The sequence below is a fragment of the Ischnura elegans genome, chromosome 4 (genome assembly GCF_921293095.1).
Source record: "Ischnura elegans chromosome 4, ioIscEleg1.1, whole genome shotgun sequence".
Classification (NCBI taxonomy): Eukaryota; Metazoa; Arthropoda; class Insecta; order Odonata; family Coenagrionidae; genus Ischnura; species Ischnura elegans.
The window spans coordinates 117,474,999-117,493,986 of NC_060249.1; the positions used below are offsets into that span (position 1 = coordinate 117,474,999).

At 38.7% G+C, this 18,988-nt stretch overlaps 2 protein-coding genes across 2 annotated transcripts; one reads left to right on the plus strand and one right to left on the minus strand.

Annotated features, from left to right (window-relative positions):
- Positions 1-164: 164 nt before the first annotated feature.
- LOC124158225 (RNA polymerase II-associated factor 1 homolog) lies at positions 165-11,117 on the minus strand. Its single transcript, XM_046533413.1, has 10 exons — positions 10,868-11,117; positions 10,676-10,768; positions 10,255-10,455; positions 10,030-10,165; positions 9,787-9,930; positions 8,759-8,862; positions 6,969-7,211; positions 5,480-5,661; positions 1,678-1,797; positions 165-394 (listed from the first exon to the last, which is right to left on the minus strand). The coding sequence occupies exons 1-10, from the start codon at positions 10,921-10,923 to the stop codon at positions 165-167; spliced, it is 1,509 nt and encodes a 502-aa protein (XP_046389369.1). The 5' UTR covers positions 10,924-11,117.
- A 62-nt stretch (positions 11,118-11,179) lies between these two features.
- LOC124157944 lies at positions 11,180-13,005 on the plus strand. Its single transcript, XM_046533052.1, has 2 exons — positions 11,180-11,378; positions 11,466-13,005. Exons 1-2 carry the CDS (start codon positions 11,348-11,350, stop codon positions 11,759-11,761), a joined length of 327 nt encoding a protein of 108 aa, XP_046389008.1. The 5' UTR covers positions 11,180-11,347; the 3' UTR covers positions 11,762-13,005.
- The last annotated feature ends 5,983 nt before the right edge of the window (positions 13,006-18,988 follow it).

Sequence of the window (18,988 nt, forward strand, 5' to 3'; positions counted from 1 at the left end):
GAGATTAATAGATGCTGATAAAATAATGAATGAAAACTTTTTATAAAATAATGACTTTTATTCTTAGAGAAAAGCATAAGCAACACACAACATGCATTGAACCAGAGTGTATGGTTCCGTCACAGTGCGGCCCATCATTCCTGGATTCTCCGTCACCCTTCCCATCATTCACTCTCGTCGTCATCGTCCCCGCTCTCCTCCTCGTCCCTGGATTCCTCCTCCTCTCCACCTCCCTCACGCTCGCCCCCCTCCGCACTCGATGCCGGGGACGCACTCCTCGAACTATGCTGCGACTGCGCCCCTTCCTCCTCCTCCTCGTCGTCACCCGAGTCCCTCGTCTGCCCCCCCCTCTCCTCGCCCCCCTCCTCTTCCCTTTCACTACCGCTCTCCTCCTCTGCAACACACAAGCATAACAAAAGCACCATGAAATTTTCATCTCTTGAGGGATGCACTCACACCAATAAAGGTAACAAATATGTATCAGCCAATATTTGTAGCATTGGCAATTTAATTTAGGCCCATATTCTTAGTTGACCCTACATATCCGTCCCAACATAACAAGAGGCCCCTACATGCGTTTCTCAGTCAACCCTATAAGTGGTGGGGGGTAATTCCGTCGTCAAGTTCTCAGAAATGACGTAGATGATGGCACAGCGTCAGTTTTCCGCTCTGGTTGCGTAATAAGACCTAACTATGAAACCAAGAAAAGAAGTCAGATTATTTTCGGGCGTATTGTTAGGGCTACGACTCAAGGTAAATAAACAAACGCTATCGTCCACCAGGTCGTGTCAGTATATTAATTATCGCTACAAATACTCTCATTTCAAGCCAAAAGTAGAATCATATTATCTTTAAATAACTTCAAAAGCGGTATGTACAAGATACAAGTGATAAGTACGAGGCAAATATGATCCTTAACGTGAGGACTTACTTTGCATCATCAAGGTTCGTCATTCACTTTTTCCTTCCGTAGTTAAGTTTATTATGTGACAAATAGCGGCATGAAAATATCTTTTCTATGGTTGTACGTAAACGATATTGGTTTCTCAAAAGCGTACGATGTGCCAAACGTGAAAAATATTAATATGTAAACATATATCCGCAGAAACAAGGTGATGTATACCACTATATTGTACTTATTATACTTCAGCCCATTTTATTATTTATTTCACTTGATGGGTATAATGTGGTAGTATTATTACCTTTCTGCCGTGTTTCTGTGCATTTTAAAATGGTTCGTGTGAGCTCATCTCCCTTAATATCCATTGTAACGTAGATTCTTCAATCGAAGTAATCAGCTGACGAAATTTGGCAGCCTTGTTTTTGTAGGGTGTTGTGCTGGTTCGGGAACCCTACATCAAGTAGAGCCCGTTTAGTTCCAAAAACGGCCATTTGTAGGGCTTGATGTGGCATATATAGGGCGAGATCGGTTTATGTAGGGGCTGATGACGTATCCAGGGTCAGTTGGCTCTACAGGGTCGACTAAGAATACAGGCTTTAATGCTACTCACTAGTATATATAGTCATAAATAAGATCAGAAAATTTAAAGTTATGAAATATCTGCCTCGGCCTGAGGTGTGAAGGGCAGAGATCTCCACTGGTGAACAGGGCATCATCATGCCAACGCAGCATCAAGCTGTAAAGTCACTCTTTAAGGAGCCACCTACTCAACCTACCTTCGCGTTCCTCTCCGTCCTGCACCTGCCTTGCCTGCCCACCCTCCCCCCCTTCTTCGTCACTCTCCTCCCGGCCATCCTCGTCTTCTTCCTCCTCATCCTCCCCCTTGTTGTTGACCGCTGAAAAAATTGAAAAAAAAAGCACTCTGAATGCATGAGAACACGAGCAATTGCCAACAAACAAAATTGCAACAACCAACTAAGGACTGTCCCAAAATCAAGAAAAAAAATGCAGAAGGACAGGGGGAATAGAATTAAAAGTTACAAAGGAGATAAATTCCCAGTTCCTTTTGCGCATATGAGCAGTGGTTGTTAAAATCTGTCAGAGTTCAAGATTCAATTTCAATTGAGCCTCAGCGCATTAGTGTAAGCCATAAAAATCCCCAAAGTAAATGCTGATTACATTCACAAATAATTCGGATGATAGGCCTTCCAGACTTCAGAAAGATAATGTGGAAATGAGATTTGCATCTTTTTTGGAAACTTACCAACTCTCCATTTCTGTCTAAGGCAACTATTTAGTAGCTACTCATGCAATCAGTTGTAAACGATTGCATGCACAATCATTTTGTAACTGAAGTCTGACATTCTACATCTACATGGGAAGTTAAACATGGTTTGACTCAAACTCAACCACTTTGCTATCAGTTTACAACTAGATACAATTATGCATTGATATTAAGAGTGTATTGGAAAATGAAAATCAAATTCGTCGAAAAGATGGAAATGCATAAGATGCTCATTACATATTTATACAAATAATTATGTATCCAGGTATAGTATTTATTTCCTTTCATAAACTTTTAAAATAAAATGAGAAGGTATAGAAAGGAAAGTGAAATTAATCATTTGGGAAAAAGTACAACACAGTTTTACCTACATCTCCCTTGGCAAAAACGTTATTTTCCAAGGACTAAAATTTGAAATTCAGATTTGATACCATTTAAAAGTTTGCAGATGCATAAGTCATGCCTGAAAAATGAAGGCGACCTCCAACCACACTCCTACTTATGCTCTATCTTGCATATAGGCATTATAAGTAAGTAAGAACAAGGAACTTTGCAGTATAGAGATGATGTCTTCATTTCAGAAAATCAAGTTATTTTGGGACTGACCCCATGAATTAAATCACAAACATAAAGGAAGGACACTACGAGGGTCATTCAATAAGTACATAATGCCCCATATTTAAAAAAAATCCAGCAATATACATATACCAATGTCCTTGTCAGTGCTTCGCATTTGATGGTTGTTCTGTGCACTGGTGAAGTTTCGCTCTGCTCTGGCAGAGCCTCAGTACAGCATAACAATGGCATCTACATACGAGTCACGTTACAAGCAATGTGCAATTATTGAATTCTTGTGTTCACAAAAAGAAACTATGGTGGACATCCGTGAACGTTTGTGTGCAGTGTATGGTGATGCTGCAGTTGGTAGGAGTACAGTTGGGGCTTGGGATGGGATTGGGGTTGGGGATGGAGAAAGAATGCAGGAGCCTCAGGAAACGCAAAAAGAGAGCTCCATGATCAGCCATGCTCGGGATGTCCTGTCACAGCTATTGCTCCAGACATGCTGAATCGTGTGGATGTGGAATCTCTTAAATGTATACATTTTAACAGTAGCGTAACAAGGAATATGCTTTGGGATGGGAGGGGCAAGCTACGGGGGATGACCCTCCCCAGGCTACGGTGTGGGAACATTTTTGAAAAATGACATACCAGCAAATACAGTGGAACTTGGTTAGTACGTTTCTGAAGGGACCACGAAAAATGAACGTACTAACCAGGAAAACGTACTAACGAGGAAAGTAAATAATAGCAGTCGGGGTTATTGCAATCAGTGAAAAAGTCGTCATAATTACAATTACTATCGGTAGTTCTCATAGGATCGCCTTCCTGAACTCTTTTCACATTTAAAATCAAGAAAATGAGCGCTACCATGAAAAACAATACCATGTGAATAAAAATCGCAATTTTTCATGGACATCCCGGAGATTCCATGATTACGGCGTCTATCTCCCGTGATTTATCCTATATATATTTACAGAACGAGGACGAGTGAAGCTCAGACAAGCGAAGACAAGTCATTTTTCTTTCTCACAGCGTACTCGGAGAATATAACAACAACCCGGAGTAAGTCAACTGGTTTTTTAAACATCATAAAAATTGGGCAAAATTATATTGACTTTCAAATTACGGCAACAGCCGTATACATTCGCTTCTGGAATTATACCATTTCGATTGTAAAATCGATCGATATATCGACTGATGACACGCAAGATTATTAGACTACGACGTAATTACAAGAAAATTTTATATTAAACATTTGAAATTTACTTTCAAAATTTGTCTAATGTCGTCTGCTTTCGTTCCGAGATCAAGTATTTTTAAGCTAAGCTTCGCGTGGAGATCCAGAGGATCGTCTGCTCCCGCAACAGTAGTCAAGTAAATACGCACGATGTCGAGTTTATGGAGCAGCACTGCTTAAGATAATGTGGGAATTGTCTAATACCGTTAAGACTCATTTCATCATCATGATAACTCGTGCAATAGCAACAATTGCCCACTCACGAACTTGGTGCGCAGCAGTGGGCACTGGTGGGCACTCCCATGGCAACAGAAGGTGAGGAGCTCGGGGTGGGGAAAATTGGGGCTTCTTATTGGCTGTAGTTTTTCATAGTCAGACATTCCCGAAAAATGGCCGCATTTTATTATTCAGCACGTCACAAGAATTCAGAAATGCATTTGGATAAATTACGGTAGAAGAAAGAGATGTGGAATGAATGGAAGAATGTTAATGACTAATAATAATAAATTAAATCATGAATTCAGACGCTTGCGACCCTTAAGAAGACACTAGAGAACGAATTGCGGGTTGCGTCACGGCAAGCAATTGAGCGTACTAACCAGGAAAGCGCAATTTTTTCAAACGTACTAACCAAATTCTTTTACCTGTATTTTGTTCGGATGGTACCGGGACCGAGGGAAATCGCCGTACTAAAGAGGAAAACGTACTAAGGAGGAACGTACTAACCAAGTTCCACTGTACATTTAACATCATTTTGGCACTTGAAATTTGGGAATCACTCAGATATCATCACAACAGGGAAAACATAAGAACACTATTTTTTTTTATTTTTCCTGTACTTTGGTGGGGCATCTATCGCTTCATCCCTCCCCCCATAGTTTTCCACTGCACTTAACCCCTTGCACTGAAATGACGAGTCTATCTCGTCATGAACTTCTGATGCCAAATCGCACTATGACGAGTGTACCTTGTCATCAGACTTAAGCAATTTAGGACTATTAAGGGCAACAAATAGATATTTTGAAAAATAAAAAATATTAAAATCATCATTAGTATACATTAAGAACTAAAACTTCATGAAATAATATGCATTGGAAGGAATAAAATGATTTTATACGAGTAGCAATGGCGGTGTTCTCAAGGTCCTTACCGGAGGAGGATTCGTTGGTGAACAATATGAAATAATAACGACTTTTTATTTCACTGTTTCAGGTTGATTACAAACTACGAAATATTATTTCATTAGCTACCATCCCATTTAAAAAGAACCACAGAAAAAATAAATGGAGGATAGGAGCACAATATTAAGAAAATAAATTGAAATGTAAGGGGTTAAAATAATGTTCTAGCTTCCAGTTCTGAAAAGGGCAACCTCGGAGAATGTCTCACCTTCTCCCCCGTCCCTCTCCCCCTCTTCTTCTTCTGCCTCCCCCCCCTCCTCCTCTGCCTCCCCACCCTCTTCCTCCGCCTCCCCCCCCCTCCTCCTCCCCCCTCGCCTCCTCTTCCTCCTCCTCCTCTTCCTCTTCTTCCTCCTCCTCCTCCCCAGGGGGCTCCAGCTGCTTCTCCCGGTAGCGCTGTTGGCGATACTCGTGTGCGGTCAGCGGCCGGTGGCGCACCACCAACCTCGTGTTGTTCGGAGGCTGCCCAGCCTTCTGTCGCCTCTTGCTCAAACGAACCCTGGACAAAAACAAATGGCAGCACTAGGTTAGCACCAGAGATTACGCAACAGGGGTGAGGGGTACGCAAAAATAGCAATTTTCAAAATGTTTGATTTCTCCAATCAAACTGATGCCATCCAGAGTCATGACAAGGGCCATTGTTGAGAAATGTGTGTACCCATAAAAAGAAGGACAGAAATATAAAGCAAAAAATAAAAACAAGGACTCTAATCGATTAATTATTAGGAATAAATCATGATTCACACACTGGAGCACACAATCTTGGCCATTATGTACAGCTATCACAAGTTGACTTTTGCATCAACTGAATACCAAAGTCGGTCAAGATACTCAAAGACGAGAAATTTTTTGGGCAAGGTAAATCTTTGTAGCACAATGATTAAAGCATGCAGCCACAATTTAAGGAGGAGAGAGGGTGTACGATGGCTTTTGTAAGTAAAGTCGCCTTAAGGTGGGGTTTTAATGGCACACAACGTCCATATTTATGGGGAGAACTTAGGTAGTAGTGCGTCGAATTAGATCCATTAGGAGCTTAACAAGCAGACCCTTCATCTAAGTAGCTTGCTTGCAAAATAGCAGACATAATTAGGGTAGATTTCATTTAAAAAACATTAAGCCTTCATCTCATCATGAGCTGGAAAAAAAGTTAAGAAGCGAGGGTGGTTGGCATTTTGAATAACTTTGTCAAAATATGGCCTCAGTGTCACAGGAGGATGAGATTTAAACAAGAAAAAAGTTTCCATTATTTTACAAACATGGGGTACAACACATTTATGATTTTTTGAACTTTGAATTTTGTTTGGAAAGAAAGTGATTTGTGAACGCCCCTAGGCAGTAACATCACCAAATAAAAAGGAAGAAGACAACTTCATAAATTTTATTCTTAACAAGTTCTGAAAAGGGTAACCTTAAAATTTAATCGTAAAAAGAAAATTTAGTCTAAAGCGCCCATGTGAGTAGAGGACTTCAGACAATCTAATTTACATATTACAAAAGCTGTTTTCAACCAGTGGGTTTGGATATGACCAGCTCTTTGTCTAGTACAAGGAACTAAGGGGCCAATAGATTTTTTTTACTATATCTCTTCTTATAGGGGGTCACATGAGCCTTACACAGGAATCAGATAAGACACAAGATGCATTTTTGATTGCCTCAGGCTATGATGCCTAAAATTTAACTTAACGGATGGATATAACCATATCATGAGCATCAGGAACTGTGTTAAAGGCTTGCAGCGTTAAAAAGGTGGTGAAGCAGATGGGAGGAAGATGGTGATATGTAGAGGGATAGATTGAATTTGAATACCTGGTCTCCAGTTCATTGTAGTATGCACCATCAGGATGTACCACAAGGAAGTAGTTCTCTTCGTATCCTTTTGAGGCCTTGCTCTTGACATTCCAGTTGTACTCCCTTGCCATCTTGTATTCATACTCTTCCCCATCCACATACTCCTCTCCGGCTTCTGTGTCACGCCTCCTCTTTGTCAGCGTTTCCTCCGTGGGCAGGAAGTAGGCGACAAACTGCTCGCCGCTCTCATCCACCACACCCCTTGAAAGAAGCAAGAGAATCATTCCATTCGTTTAATATGCATGTGCAAATCCCAGAGAACAGCAAAATGGGCCTTTTTGGTTAGCTATTAGAAATGATTACTAAAAAGTCACACCAATGAGTTAAGAAAGGTAGAATAAGATTGGGCTTCTGCAGGAGTCCAAGTGAAGGAGGAGTTGATTACATTTCTTGAGCAAAGGAAACACATGTCTAAGTCACTGAAATGCCCAGTTTCCTGTATATTAACCTTCTATCAGCAAAATACCACTTAAGGAAGAAAAACTAAAAATGGCTATGTACTACCATAACTCATCTAACTAGATTAGTTACCCTTATAAGTGATGTAAAATTTCACCATAATTCATATACTCAGTTGGTCTTTATTCCATTAGAACAAAGGTAGGTATGAAACTGAAAGTTACCGAGATAGGAATAATAATTATGGAAGTGGGGCATATGAGGAGTATCCAAGCAAAGTTCCAGGCACATCACCATTTGTTTGAGGAATAAATTTTTAGGACTCAATCGTGTATTTATTTTGACGCTTAGATGTGCATTATAAATTGAAAAGGTGGAAATATTTACATGCACACAAATGAGTCTCCTCTATAAAATGAGTTTAATCTATTCTCCTAGTAAGGAATTAAGTGTACTACAAAAGAACAAAAACTGGATGAAAAAAACAATTTCCTATTTTCAAGAGCCGACCTCAATGTAATGATAAAAGTGATTGCACTGCAGTTTCTCTTTACCCTCTCCAAAACCTTAAAATTTGCTTGGTCTCTGAATAAGAACTCTGACAATAGAAATATTAAAAAGAGGGAGAATGATTACCTCCAACAGCAGAAATCATTTGAGAACCTAAGGAAAAACTTTCTCTTGCAGAAACACAGGTTAAAGAGAGATTAGCAGTGGCAGACGACTGGATATTTTTCAATGAAGACTTCAATTTGCAAAATTGACGAAATTTTATTCCTCTGTCTAATAAATATTTCTTGTTATGATGAGAGTGGTTGAGATACCAGGAAAAATACCTAGGCCAGTTGATACTAAAATTCTGTGGCCCATGCAAACATTTTTCTGTCATAATGTTACACGGGTCTACAAAATATCACCATCCACTCTCTGAGTTCAAGAGCAAACTTGCAGCACGTACATTTTTTTTCAAAAGCAAAGCATATCTCACAAGCCTGCAGGCATCCATTTGTGATTTTTGGTATTCTATCTAATTTTTTTCTAGGTACCTCAACCACTCTCCCCACAGCAAGAAATATTTCTTGAAAAGAGGAATAAAATTTAATAGAAATATTTTTCATTACCTTATCTGCTTAATTCTTTCCTTCTTTACTCACTGCTTCCCCTACTGACTCTTGTTAATCTTCCTTCTCTCACCAGAATTAAGATAAAACTGATCCCACCGAGTAACACAACACAAACAACACTCTAGTATGTTGATATTGCTTTAACAAAAAATTTTCAATGGCCATCGCATTAAAAATTGTTGATATATTTAAGATGAAAGAATGTAAGAAACAAAGGCAACGTACCTGATCATAGCTTGAGACATCTCCTCCATCTGAGCAGGAACTGGTCGGCCAACGGGGGCTGGGTCTGAATCAAAAATGACCTGTGCACAGGGATACTTCCACACCTATAAGAAAAGTAGCGAATATATATCAAGTGAGAACATAAGACATTAAGAGAAGACCAAGCCATCAGCAAAAAAATCAATAGTACTATTATTACGGGGAATAAAAATATTCAAACAGTACATATAATGGTAGATACAAAGGGTGAGCTCTACGGCCTCAAGGTCAACTGGGAAATGAAAAAAAAACTCCTACGGCCGTAACAAGGGGACCTCATCGCAGGTACAAACAAAACACTGCGTTGGTACGGTGGAGTGGGAAGATTCTCAGCAGTTACCAACCCCTGCCTCTCCACCGGAAACTCTTCACAATCACACAATCAACTCTGAAGGAACCTTCACGAGGGTTTAAGGGGGGCCTCGCTAAGGCTGCGCTACTCAACTTCCCGGGCTATTGGAGTTTTCTCATTTCCCAGTTCAGTATAATGGTTCTACGATGAGGCACAGGTCCTGATTGGTAATGACTAGCAATAACCATTTGACATAGAAAAAAATCAACCCAAGGCAGATAAAATAATGGTTTTTACAAGTCTAGAAAATTTAAAATACTTGCTGCTAACAGCATAATTAGTATATCTAATGGGGACGAACTCCTTTTGTGCATAATGCCAAAAAGACAAAAAGTATCATTTTTCCAATAGTTATGGACACTAATACACATCCCACAGCATCCTGACAATGCATACTGAACATGAATTTGTAACTTTTGCAATTACTACGCAAGAGAGCTCAAGTGTTGAATACATATACAGAAAGGCTATAAAACTTGAAAATCCATTTGAAACTCTAATCACTTTTCAACAATTTCCAGTAATGACTCTTCGAACAAAAACACTTGTCAAGGGCTTAGGATGGCTGAATTTCATATGTAAGAGCTTAAATCTGCGGTTCACTTCTTATTAGTGACATGAAACAAAATTCACTAACCTTGAAGTCTGGATATATAGGTAGCACTTCCACAGGCACGACATTAGGTTTGCTATAATGCTTTTCAATAGGCTTCCGCGTGTCTTGGAAGGTTTTTTCAATAGCCTTTATCTGGCTATCTCTGTCCAAAAACAAGGTTTCATCCTAGAAACAACCGAGGAAAACACTTTGAATGTTAGCAAAATTCGAATTACATGGAAGTCAATCCAACAGCAAAATCGAAGAATAAATAGACAGCAATACCTTGAGATTTTTCTTAATGCTATATCCAACTTTAGCCTCAACCTTGTCCATAGTTTGGGGTTGGAAACGAGTTTGTTCTGTGGATATGTACTCAGTTCGTCGTAACCAAGATACACTAAGAGCATGATGGCGAGATCTGAAAAAACGAAGAACAGAATTGATTAACTTTCTTAAGTCTCAGCAACTTCCGGATCAGAGATAAACATTTCGAAGAGCACATAATACCTTTTTGAATCTTGAGGTGTCAGAATGTCTTCTTCGAGTAACTTTTCATCAGCTGGATCAAGAACTGCACCGAAAGCCGCATGATCACTACTAGAGTAAGCATCTCGATTGATAAGATCAATCGTAACTCCCAAATCATGTTCGGTCAGCACTTCATACTTGTAATTACGTTCCAAAGACGTTGGTTTATACTGGATAAAACTAGGAGAAGAAGTAGGAATTAGACATACTCTAGATTTAAATCTAACGGCGCAGGAGTTCATATGCGAACGACTTGGATTGAATTAGGGCATTGAGATGTTTCACCAACGTGAAGGTGAACGGTGATAATTCAACCAATTTTTTGAATGAAAATCTATTCGCACTGGATATTAAATACTCTAATCAAGGATTGCCACGACAGATTGTTTTTGAAACTTACCGATTAGATGCAAATGGATATGCTATAAATTTAGGATCGAATGGTATATCAGGCAACGTATTGCAGTATTTCACCCGGCATACTAATTCTGATCTGAAAGGCAAAAGTTTTCGAAGCTCCTTTATAAAACAGAATTCAAGAAACCAGAATGGATTTTAGAATTATTAATTTATTAGATATCTATGCACTTACTTTCTCTCTCCGCCACGAATAGGACGGTTGTCACTCGTTTGTATTGTAGGAGGCATCCTGACCGTGCAGATATGAACGCACAGTAACTCGACGGGTTAACTCTGGAGCAAAACTTCACAAATCACTCGCACCATCACTATTAGATCAACCAGATAAACTCCGACTTCTAAGATGATGATAATTATCCATCAAAAGAAGAAAAGCTGAGAAGATGCACAACGTTCAGTTCCAGACAATCGAGATGAAAACAACGAAGAAAAAACATCTGAATAGAGATAATACAGTGGAGAAAGGAGCATGCGCGCTAGTTTCGATCGATATCTTTATTTCGAGGACGTCTTCTGTCACTCTAAGGAAAGTTACCTTCTTCATCTCGTGACAATTATTTCACGGATATATATTGTAATCAATCATAAAAATTGATCACAGGGTTTGCTGCTGCTGAAAATCTGTTCGTTGAAGTTAATTAAAAGTTTCACAATGCAAAACCAAAGTACTGCTGCGGACATCAGTAAGTCAAAATTTCTTGTGTCCATGTCGCCATTCTCATTATTAAAACGGATTTTTTTGTGCTAAAAATAGTGATTTTTGATCTTAGATTACACTGCAGAGCTCACGGAATCTGTTGAAGAACTGAGAGACCGTTTGGAAGCAATGAAACGGCTGATGGCTGAACAAGGACGGGGCGGAGGCAGTGGAGGTAGCTCTGGAAGCGGTTTCGATTCCACATCAAGCTCATCAGGAAAATCATCAGACTCTATTATTGATGGAAGTTTCTTGAGTGTGGTTTTCGCTGTGGTTCTCACCATGATACTAAGCGTTAGCATTTATGCTTTCCAAAATCTATATTATGCTATATTGAAGAAGTTCCCTTCAAAACACACTGAGCTTTGAAGATATTATTTTACTGTTATCTCTTTAAATTATTTATTGTTTGGTAGATCTACAAGGAAAAAATTATTCGTAGCCAGTGGGACTCAATGTCATATTCTTTCACCAGAAAATAATTTTAATTGAACCCTCTCAGAATACTCATTATAATCGAATTACCATGGTAATTGCAATTACTCGAGAAATGGATATTAGGAGCCTATTTTGAAAAAAAACCCTTTCTCCAATTTTTAGACTGAGTAATTTATAGCTTGAAAATAGCACAATTTCCATGTTATGTCTAATTTCTTTTGATAGAGTTCTTATTCATCCACTGCCACCATTGCTTCATATTCTTAAATTATTTATACATCCTTTCTCTATTTTGTCCCATACTTGCTTACTCAAAATTGAATTTTCAATTCTGAAGGAAGGAGGTACATAAGAGAGATTTACATATAGCTTTTTCAATAGTAAAAAAATATTTTCAATGCTAAAAATAGGTTTTAATATATTTAATTACAAATCATAATTCTCTGTGTGTACCTCCTAGCATGTAAAACAAAGATAAGGTGAGAAATGGTGCTTATTCTTCCAAATTATGATATTTTTTCGAGGATCATGTATGAGATCACATTGTATTTAATTAATTAAAAAAGTAAGAGATATGTGAACTCCAGGTTCAATAAAAGACTATTTGAAGTGCACAGAATATGCTTTATGACACAAATTTCAATTTTGACCCTTATAGAATTGGGTACGTCACATGTGGCTTTAACGTGACCTGATGAAAACATGGGTTAAGGGGGGAGTCAACAGAATTGACTGGAACGACTTTTGTTGTTTTTAGAGAGCCAGTGGGATGTAATAGAATGTATGAGCACACAGATAATCCTTTTTATGGTTTACATAGCGAATATTGAGACCATTTTTCATATTATCAGTGTTCCACCAAAACCTTGACCCTGTCCCCAATCTGTCACCCCTTAAGCAGGCTAAAATTCATGGCATTTTTGGTCTCTCTGTCATTATTCTTTCTACATAGATATTCCTCAACCTACCCATAACCTCCTCAAATGTAGGTTATCACCCTTAAGTTGTCTAGGGATCCTTTAGATTTTTATCTAATGTGTTTATCATGGCCATTTTTATTTCAGTATTTTAATGTTCCCTAATGTCACAGTAAGTCACCTTTGTAGTATTTCGTAGATTCATAATTGTTGTTTTCTTTTCAACCTTACCACTACTTATTTATTTATTCTTAGTTATTTTCTAAAAAAATATTCTTTTCAGTGTCTTTTTCTAAGTTGTAAGGTAGTCTTCAGTTTGCTACAGTTAAAAAAATGAATTATGTGCTAAATTTGTTAGATTTTTCCACTTGTCTTCCATATTGAGTGACTCCACTGCAGTCTTTTCTAAAGAATTAAGTTTTTTTTGCTATGGTAGGCTCCAGGGGCGCTGACTTATAAAAAATATGGGGGGGGCCCATATCGGAGGTCTTGCCCCGGGAAGAGGTTAAATTCAAAGTGTGTCGCAGCACCGAAACACTACCACGATTCACACCACTTGATTCAGTTAACCTGCATAACCTGCTTAACCTTATAATTATTTGTTTCAACACACATTGTTGAATTTATTTTAAAAGGTAACTATCGTCAAACATGGGAAATAAAAATTACCAATATTTATGTGATTTCACAAGGCATAATACAACTTAATAATTTTCTTGAATTATTGAGGGGGCTCCGCCCCCCCAAACGAATCTTTGAGGGGGCTCGGGCCCCCTCAGGCCCCATGGAGTCGGCGCCACTGGTAGGCTCACCTTTCCTTGATTACTGTGCTCACCATTCATCCGCTTGGAAAGGGAATTTCATTAAAGTAGTAATCTTTACTGAATGTACTATTTATTACGTATGAGTTCAATAATATCTGTGGATAAGGAAGTGTTCTCTGATTTTAAGAAGTTGTTCATCATCAATTTTTTTTATTTTTATGTGATTTTTGATTGTTCATATCAGAATAATAGATAAATGAATATTGTTATTAGAATTAGATTTATTTCAATGCCAATTGCTCAATAATTGCTATCTACAAGGCAAGATATTTTCTTATCAACTGGTTCTTTATTCTCAACATATGTAATCTCATATTTCATGTTTTTTACTTCTATTAATAGTGTCATAATTATCAAAATGGGAATTAATGACTGTGGTGATATGATTGTCAATTTCACTTATCTAAAATCCTGAATTGTGAACTCAAATGAATGTCGGATAGCCTGAAAAATGAGTTGCTGCCTCAGATATTTTTTGCGCCATTGCCTGTCCCCCATTGAGGAGGGAGATGTTATGTGTATTTAATTTCTCCTCCAATTCATATTTGTAGTAGGTATTCAATACACTGGTGTGTATAATTTTTACTGTTTTAATAGAATGTAAATGATATACTCTATGAAAGTGACAGTCATTTAACTTTAAATTTAGTGTGACTGTCTGTCTTCCATATCAGTAGGAAAATGTGATTTTTAAATTGGATAGAAAATAAATACCTATTTCATTAAAGCAACATAAAGGGCATTAATTTCCTGCCTACACAGACACTCATCATCCATCAATGTGCAGTGACTCCTTCATAGTGACAGAGATTATGGGAGTAAAAAGTGAAGGTTCAAAGTTGCAGACAAATATTTCTGCGGGACTGATTGTTAAGGCCTGTTTACACGGTACATTAACACGTACAGGTTAATGTCTAAATGTATGAAAGCGAGAATAAACGCCAAAATGCACCGTGTAACCACCCAACTTGTGCAAATGCATGCACAGAAAATAGCACCTGTTCTAATTCGGTTCATGCATTTGTACATGTTCCGTTCTGGTCCACAAAAATCATTCATGCAAAACAGACATTAACTCGTACGTGTTAATGTATCGTGTAAACAGGCCTTAAGTAGTCACTGGTGGATCCAAGGAGGGGTTAGGGTGGGCTGTAACTCCCCCTCTCCCCTGGGGTATCCAATTTACTCTAGATAAAATGGTAATTTTTATCAAACCTCCTCTACTGCTGGGAGGTCACCACCCAGGCCCCCCACCTAGCCCACCCCCTTGTCTCTGTTGGTAGTGGGTGTGAGGAAGCTTCCAAGTCAAGTAGAAAATGACTCCTTCATAAACAACATCTGGTTACCAAGATTTGGTAAATGACTGCTACATGAAAGAGACATCTCATGGCCTCAACATCTTACTACCAGACATCTTGTGACTTGCTATTTTGTGAATGTGCAATTTGATTAATTACCATCTCTTAACCGGAGATCACAGATGCTAGTAGGACCTTAGGAGATTTATTCAGAGGTAAATGCAGCATTATTGACTTTAGCCTAATTTAAAATGTCCACTGGCTTCCCATCAGCCTCTAATGACAAAGCGGCTCACCTCCAGGTACCAGTTTAGCACAGAATCTTGCAGCAAGCTTTCTCATTCGCTTGATTTTTAGTTTTCATGCCACACTTATCATGATAAATGAAATTCAAGCTTGAATAAAGTGTACTAGGAAAGCTTTCTGAATGTTCATTGAAAATTTTCCAAAATGCAATTATTTAATTGTTCATATGCTTTGCAACCATGGGCATAATCAGCTAATTATTAATGGGTAGGGGGTATACATGGTGCGGGTACTTGGGTGTAAATGAAAACAAAAAACCCTCACAAAAAACTATCTTTCATTGCATTTATGAGGTGATGTGAATGCATTTAGGAGGTGAAATTAAGTATAATAAAATAATTACAAATTCAAGTAATTTTTTTATTGTAGTTAATCAGTGCATTGAAACAGCTGGACTAGAAGTGTCCACCTGCATACTCTCCACCCAGGTTGACCTTGCTAGGCTAACAGTTGTTACCTTGTTGCTTGTCATGAGACATGAGAATCACGGCCCGATCGCAAGAATCATGTACCAAATGCGAGAAATGATCACAGGGGGGCTTTGGGGACATGGAATTAATTGTGGCATGCTACGAGTTCACTAGTGGCTTTAAGAGATCTTTCCACAGCTTGGAATGAGCGTAATGCGGCAAGTTTCTTAATTGGCTGGAGGGGATGTAAACTTTTATATTAATTGTTATCATTGACAAAGAGTGACAAGTTACAGTCGTTGTTTTTGAGGGAGAATCCACAGTATCTTGGTGGTATGCAATACAATGAAATGTCTTTATAATGAAATCCTACGAACAGCCGAAATACGTTCGCTAAACTGAAATTTCATTGCATTGAAATGTGCGAAAAATATCGCATGAAACCCATACGAATGAAAGTACGTAAAAAAACTCTAAATGAAACATCCAAAATATATATTTTGGCTAATACAATCCAAAATAACAAAAAATCAGATTAATGTACTTACCAATCGTATCTTTGGTGTTGCTTACTAATGAGGTACTGGCTTGAAAACGTTTTTCGTCCATACCACATTAATTTTAATATTAACACTATTTACAAACTACTCCTTCGTGGAGAATGTCAAATTATAACCACTTTTTAGATTCACTGTACACATATCTATTAGCATTCGTCACTTCTTAAAAAATCATTTATTTTTTTGGATGTTGTGTTTCAGCAATGATCGTTCGCCAATGACTTCGTTGTACTGAATTTCAGCAAAAATTCTTTTCGTTAAACTGGTACTCATTCACATTCAACAATATGGGAAATGCCAAGGGTACAGAAAATAATTTCGTTATTCTGAATATTTCGTTACACTGGCGTTCGTTATAAAGACGTTTCGCCGTACCTCTCAGCAATAGCGCATCTAAGGTCTGCTTTGCGTTGACAAGAGGCTTTTAGGAATGTATCAATAATTTATATATTATATAGTTTCGCCAGCAATCTCGGCAGCATCTTAAATTCTGATATCGTGACTTCAGCCGGACAGAAGTCAACATTTCTTTCCTTGATTCGGTCGGGATTACCGGCGTTACATGGGTCATCCTCAGGATCGGATTAAGAGGTGGCGGCCACCCCTCAGTAATTCCTGAAGAAAATAAAAAACTATTATAATTAAGCTCTCCGATACAAACTTTTACTTCAGCAGCTCAACAAACTATGCGAAAAGATAATAGGGTGGTTTCCTATTATTTTTTGAATGCCTAAATCGAAAGATTATAACTCATGGAGTACGTATTTCACGCTTTTAGATTTTTAAATGATGATATTTATTTTTTGCGATTAAATGAAAAGTGAAAAATTTCAAGTGCGCGAAAACGCGACGGGTAAGTACGAATGCCGGGAAAACTCCCGTGTGACGTCGTTCTGGTTCCCGCTGCCGCAAGTGAGGTGACCTTGGAGCGAGGCTCTGAGCGCTGATACGACGCAGGATGCAAGCAGGTAGTAGAGTACCATGCTAGCTGGTAGCGCTTGGCTTAAATAAGGATTATCAACACCTCATCAAACGAGGAAAACTTTCCGACCTTAGCCAGTTTTAATAGGTGATTATTAAGACATGTTTCCCTGAGCTCTGTGCTTCATGCACGCATTGATAATCTCAGACGATGTAAAACTCCTATCTACTCGTATAGAAACTAGGTCCCTGTGACGTCACGTGGAGTGGTATCGCATGGGCGCCAATCTGGCCTTTTTCAAATGAGGATAAAATTGACCCTTGCCATTCGTCTAAAACGGTATTTCTAAAACCAAATAATTTGTATATTATGAATACACTAATGGTGGGTAACGAAACGCATTCAATGCTTTTCGTTTTCTTTGATGAAGGAAACTACCCTATTGGAGAATATCTAAAAACAATGTCGAAGAAGAGTATCTTATTTTTGAGAGGTGATGCATAACTTCAAGGCACTGCACAGTGGTTCAGAGAGACCCCGAATACAATTCATAGACCCAAAAATGAACTTTCTTCCTAACAATTTTACAGGTAAGGAGTATTAGAAAAATCCCTGATACTTATATTAATGACAGCAACAGGTACCTGGAAATTCACATGTCGGCACAGGCCACTTTGAAAATGAGCGCATTCGAGACTGCCCGCGTGTTTGAACCAGGGATGGCAATTGTAACCAGTGGCGCAACGAGGGGGGGGGGCGGTTTTGGGGGATAAACCCCCCCCCCCAGAACCTCGCAAGCAGTAGCGCTTGCCTTAAATAAGGATTATTAATACCTTATCAAACGAAGGAAACTTTCCGACCACAGGCAGTTTTAATAGGTGATTATTAAGAGATGTCTCCCTGAAGCCTGTGCCTCTTGCATGCATTGGTAATCTCAGACGATGTAGAACTCCTATGTACTCGTGAAGAAACTAGGTCCCTGAGACGCCACGTTGAAGTGCATCGCATGGGCGCCAATCTGGCCTTTTTAAAATGTAGTTCAAATTGACCATTGCCATTCGTCTAAACTGGGAATTCTAAAACCAAATAATTTGTATATTATGAATACACTAATGGTGGGTAACGAATAGCAATCAATGCCTTTCGTTTTCTTTGATGAAGGAAACTACCCCATTGAGACAACGTTGCTGTCCTTAATAGTACGAGGGAAGAATGACTTTTAAAATCTCTCTGTTTTGCAGTCTATTTCTTTTATTTTATTCTCATGATCACGTCTACTATAGTACGATGTTAAACGAAGGATATAATTCACGTCGTCTGAGAAAATATCTTCTTCGAATTTCCTAAGTAAGTCAAGCCCATAATTCGAACTACGCTCCGGTAAATATTCCCATCCTAACTCGTGTAACATACTGGAAACGCTGCACTTTTTGTCGTAACAACTCATCAAAAATCTGACCGCCCTGCGATGTACTCGATTGATTTCAGCTAATAACCCTAAAAACGTTTCAACAGACGTAGGGCTGGAGGACTACGCTGAAGATGGACTTCATTAAGTTCCGAAACGTCGGCGAAGAATGCTTTTTTTTAATCGCCCGAACTGACCACAACAATCCAGTGGCGTAGCCGGGAGGGGGGGGGGGGGAGCCCGGACCCCCCCCCCCGAAATATAAAAACAATTATTTTCTTTCATAACATAAAATACTGAAAAATCATGACTTTTAAAGATTTTTCATTAACAAACGATGTTTTTTCGATTATGAAAAGTGTTAAAATTTGTTTAAAACCCATTACTTAGTACCCTGTTTTAAAAAATGTTTCCCCCCTGGTTTTGGACCCCCCCCCCCGAACGAAATTCCTGGCTACGGCACTGCTACAATCGATATTTTTTAATAAAAACATATTTTTCACCGCCGTAGCA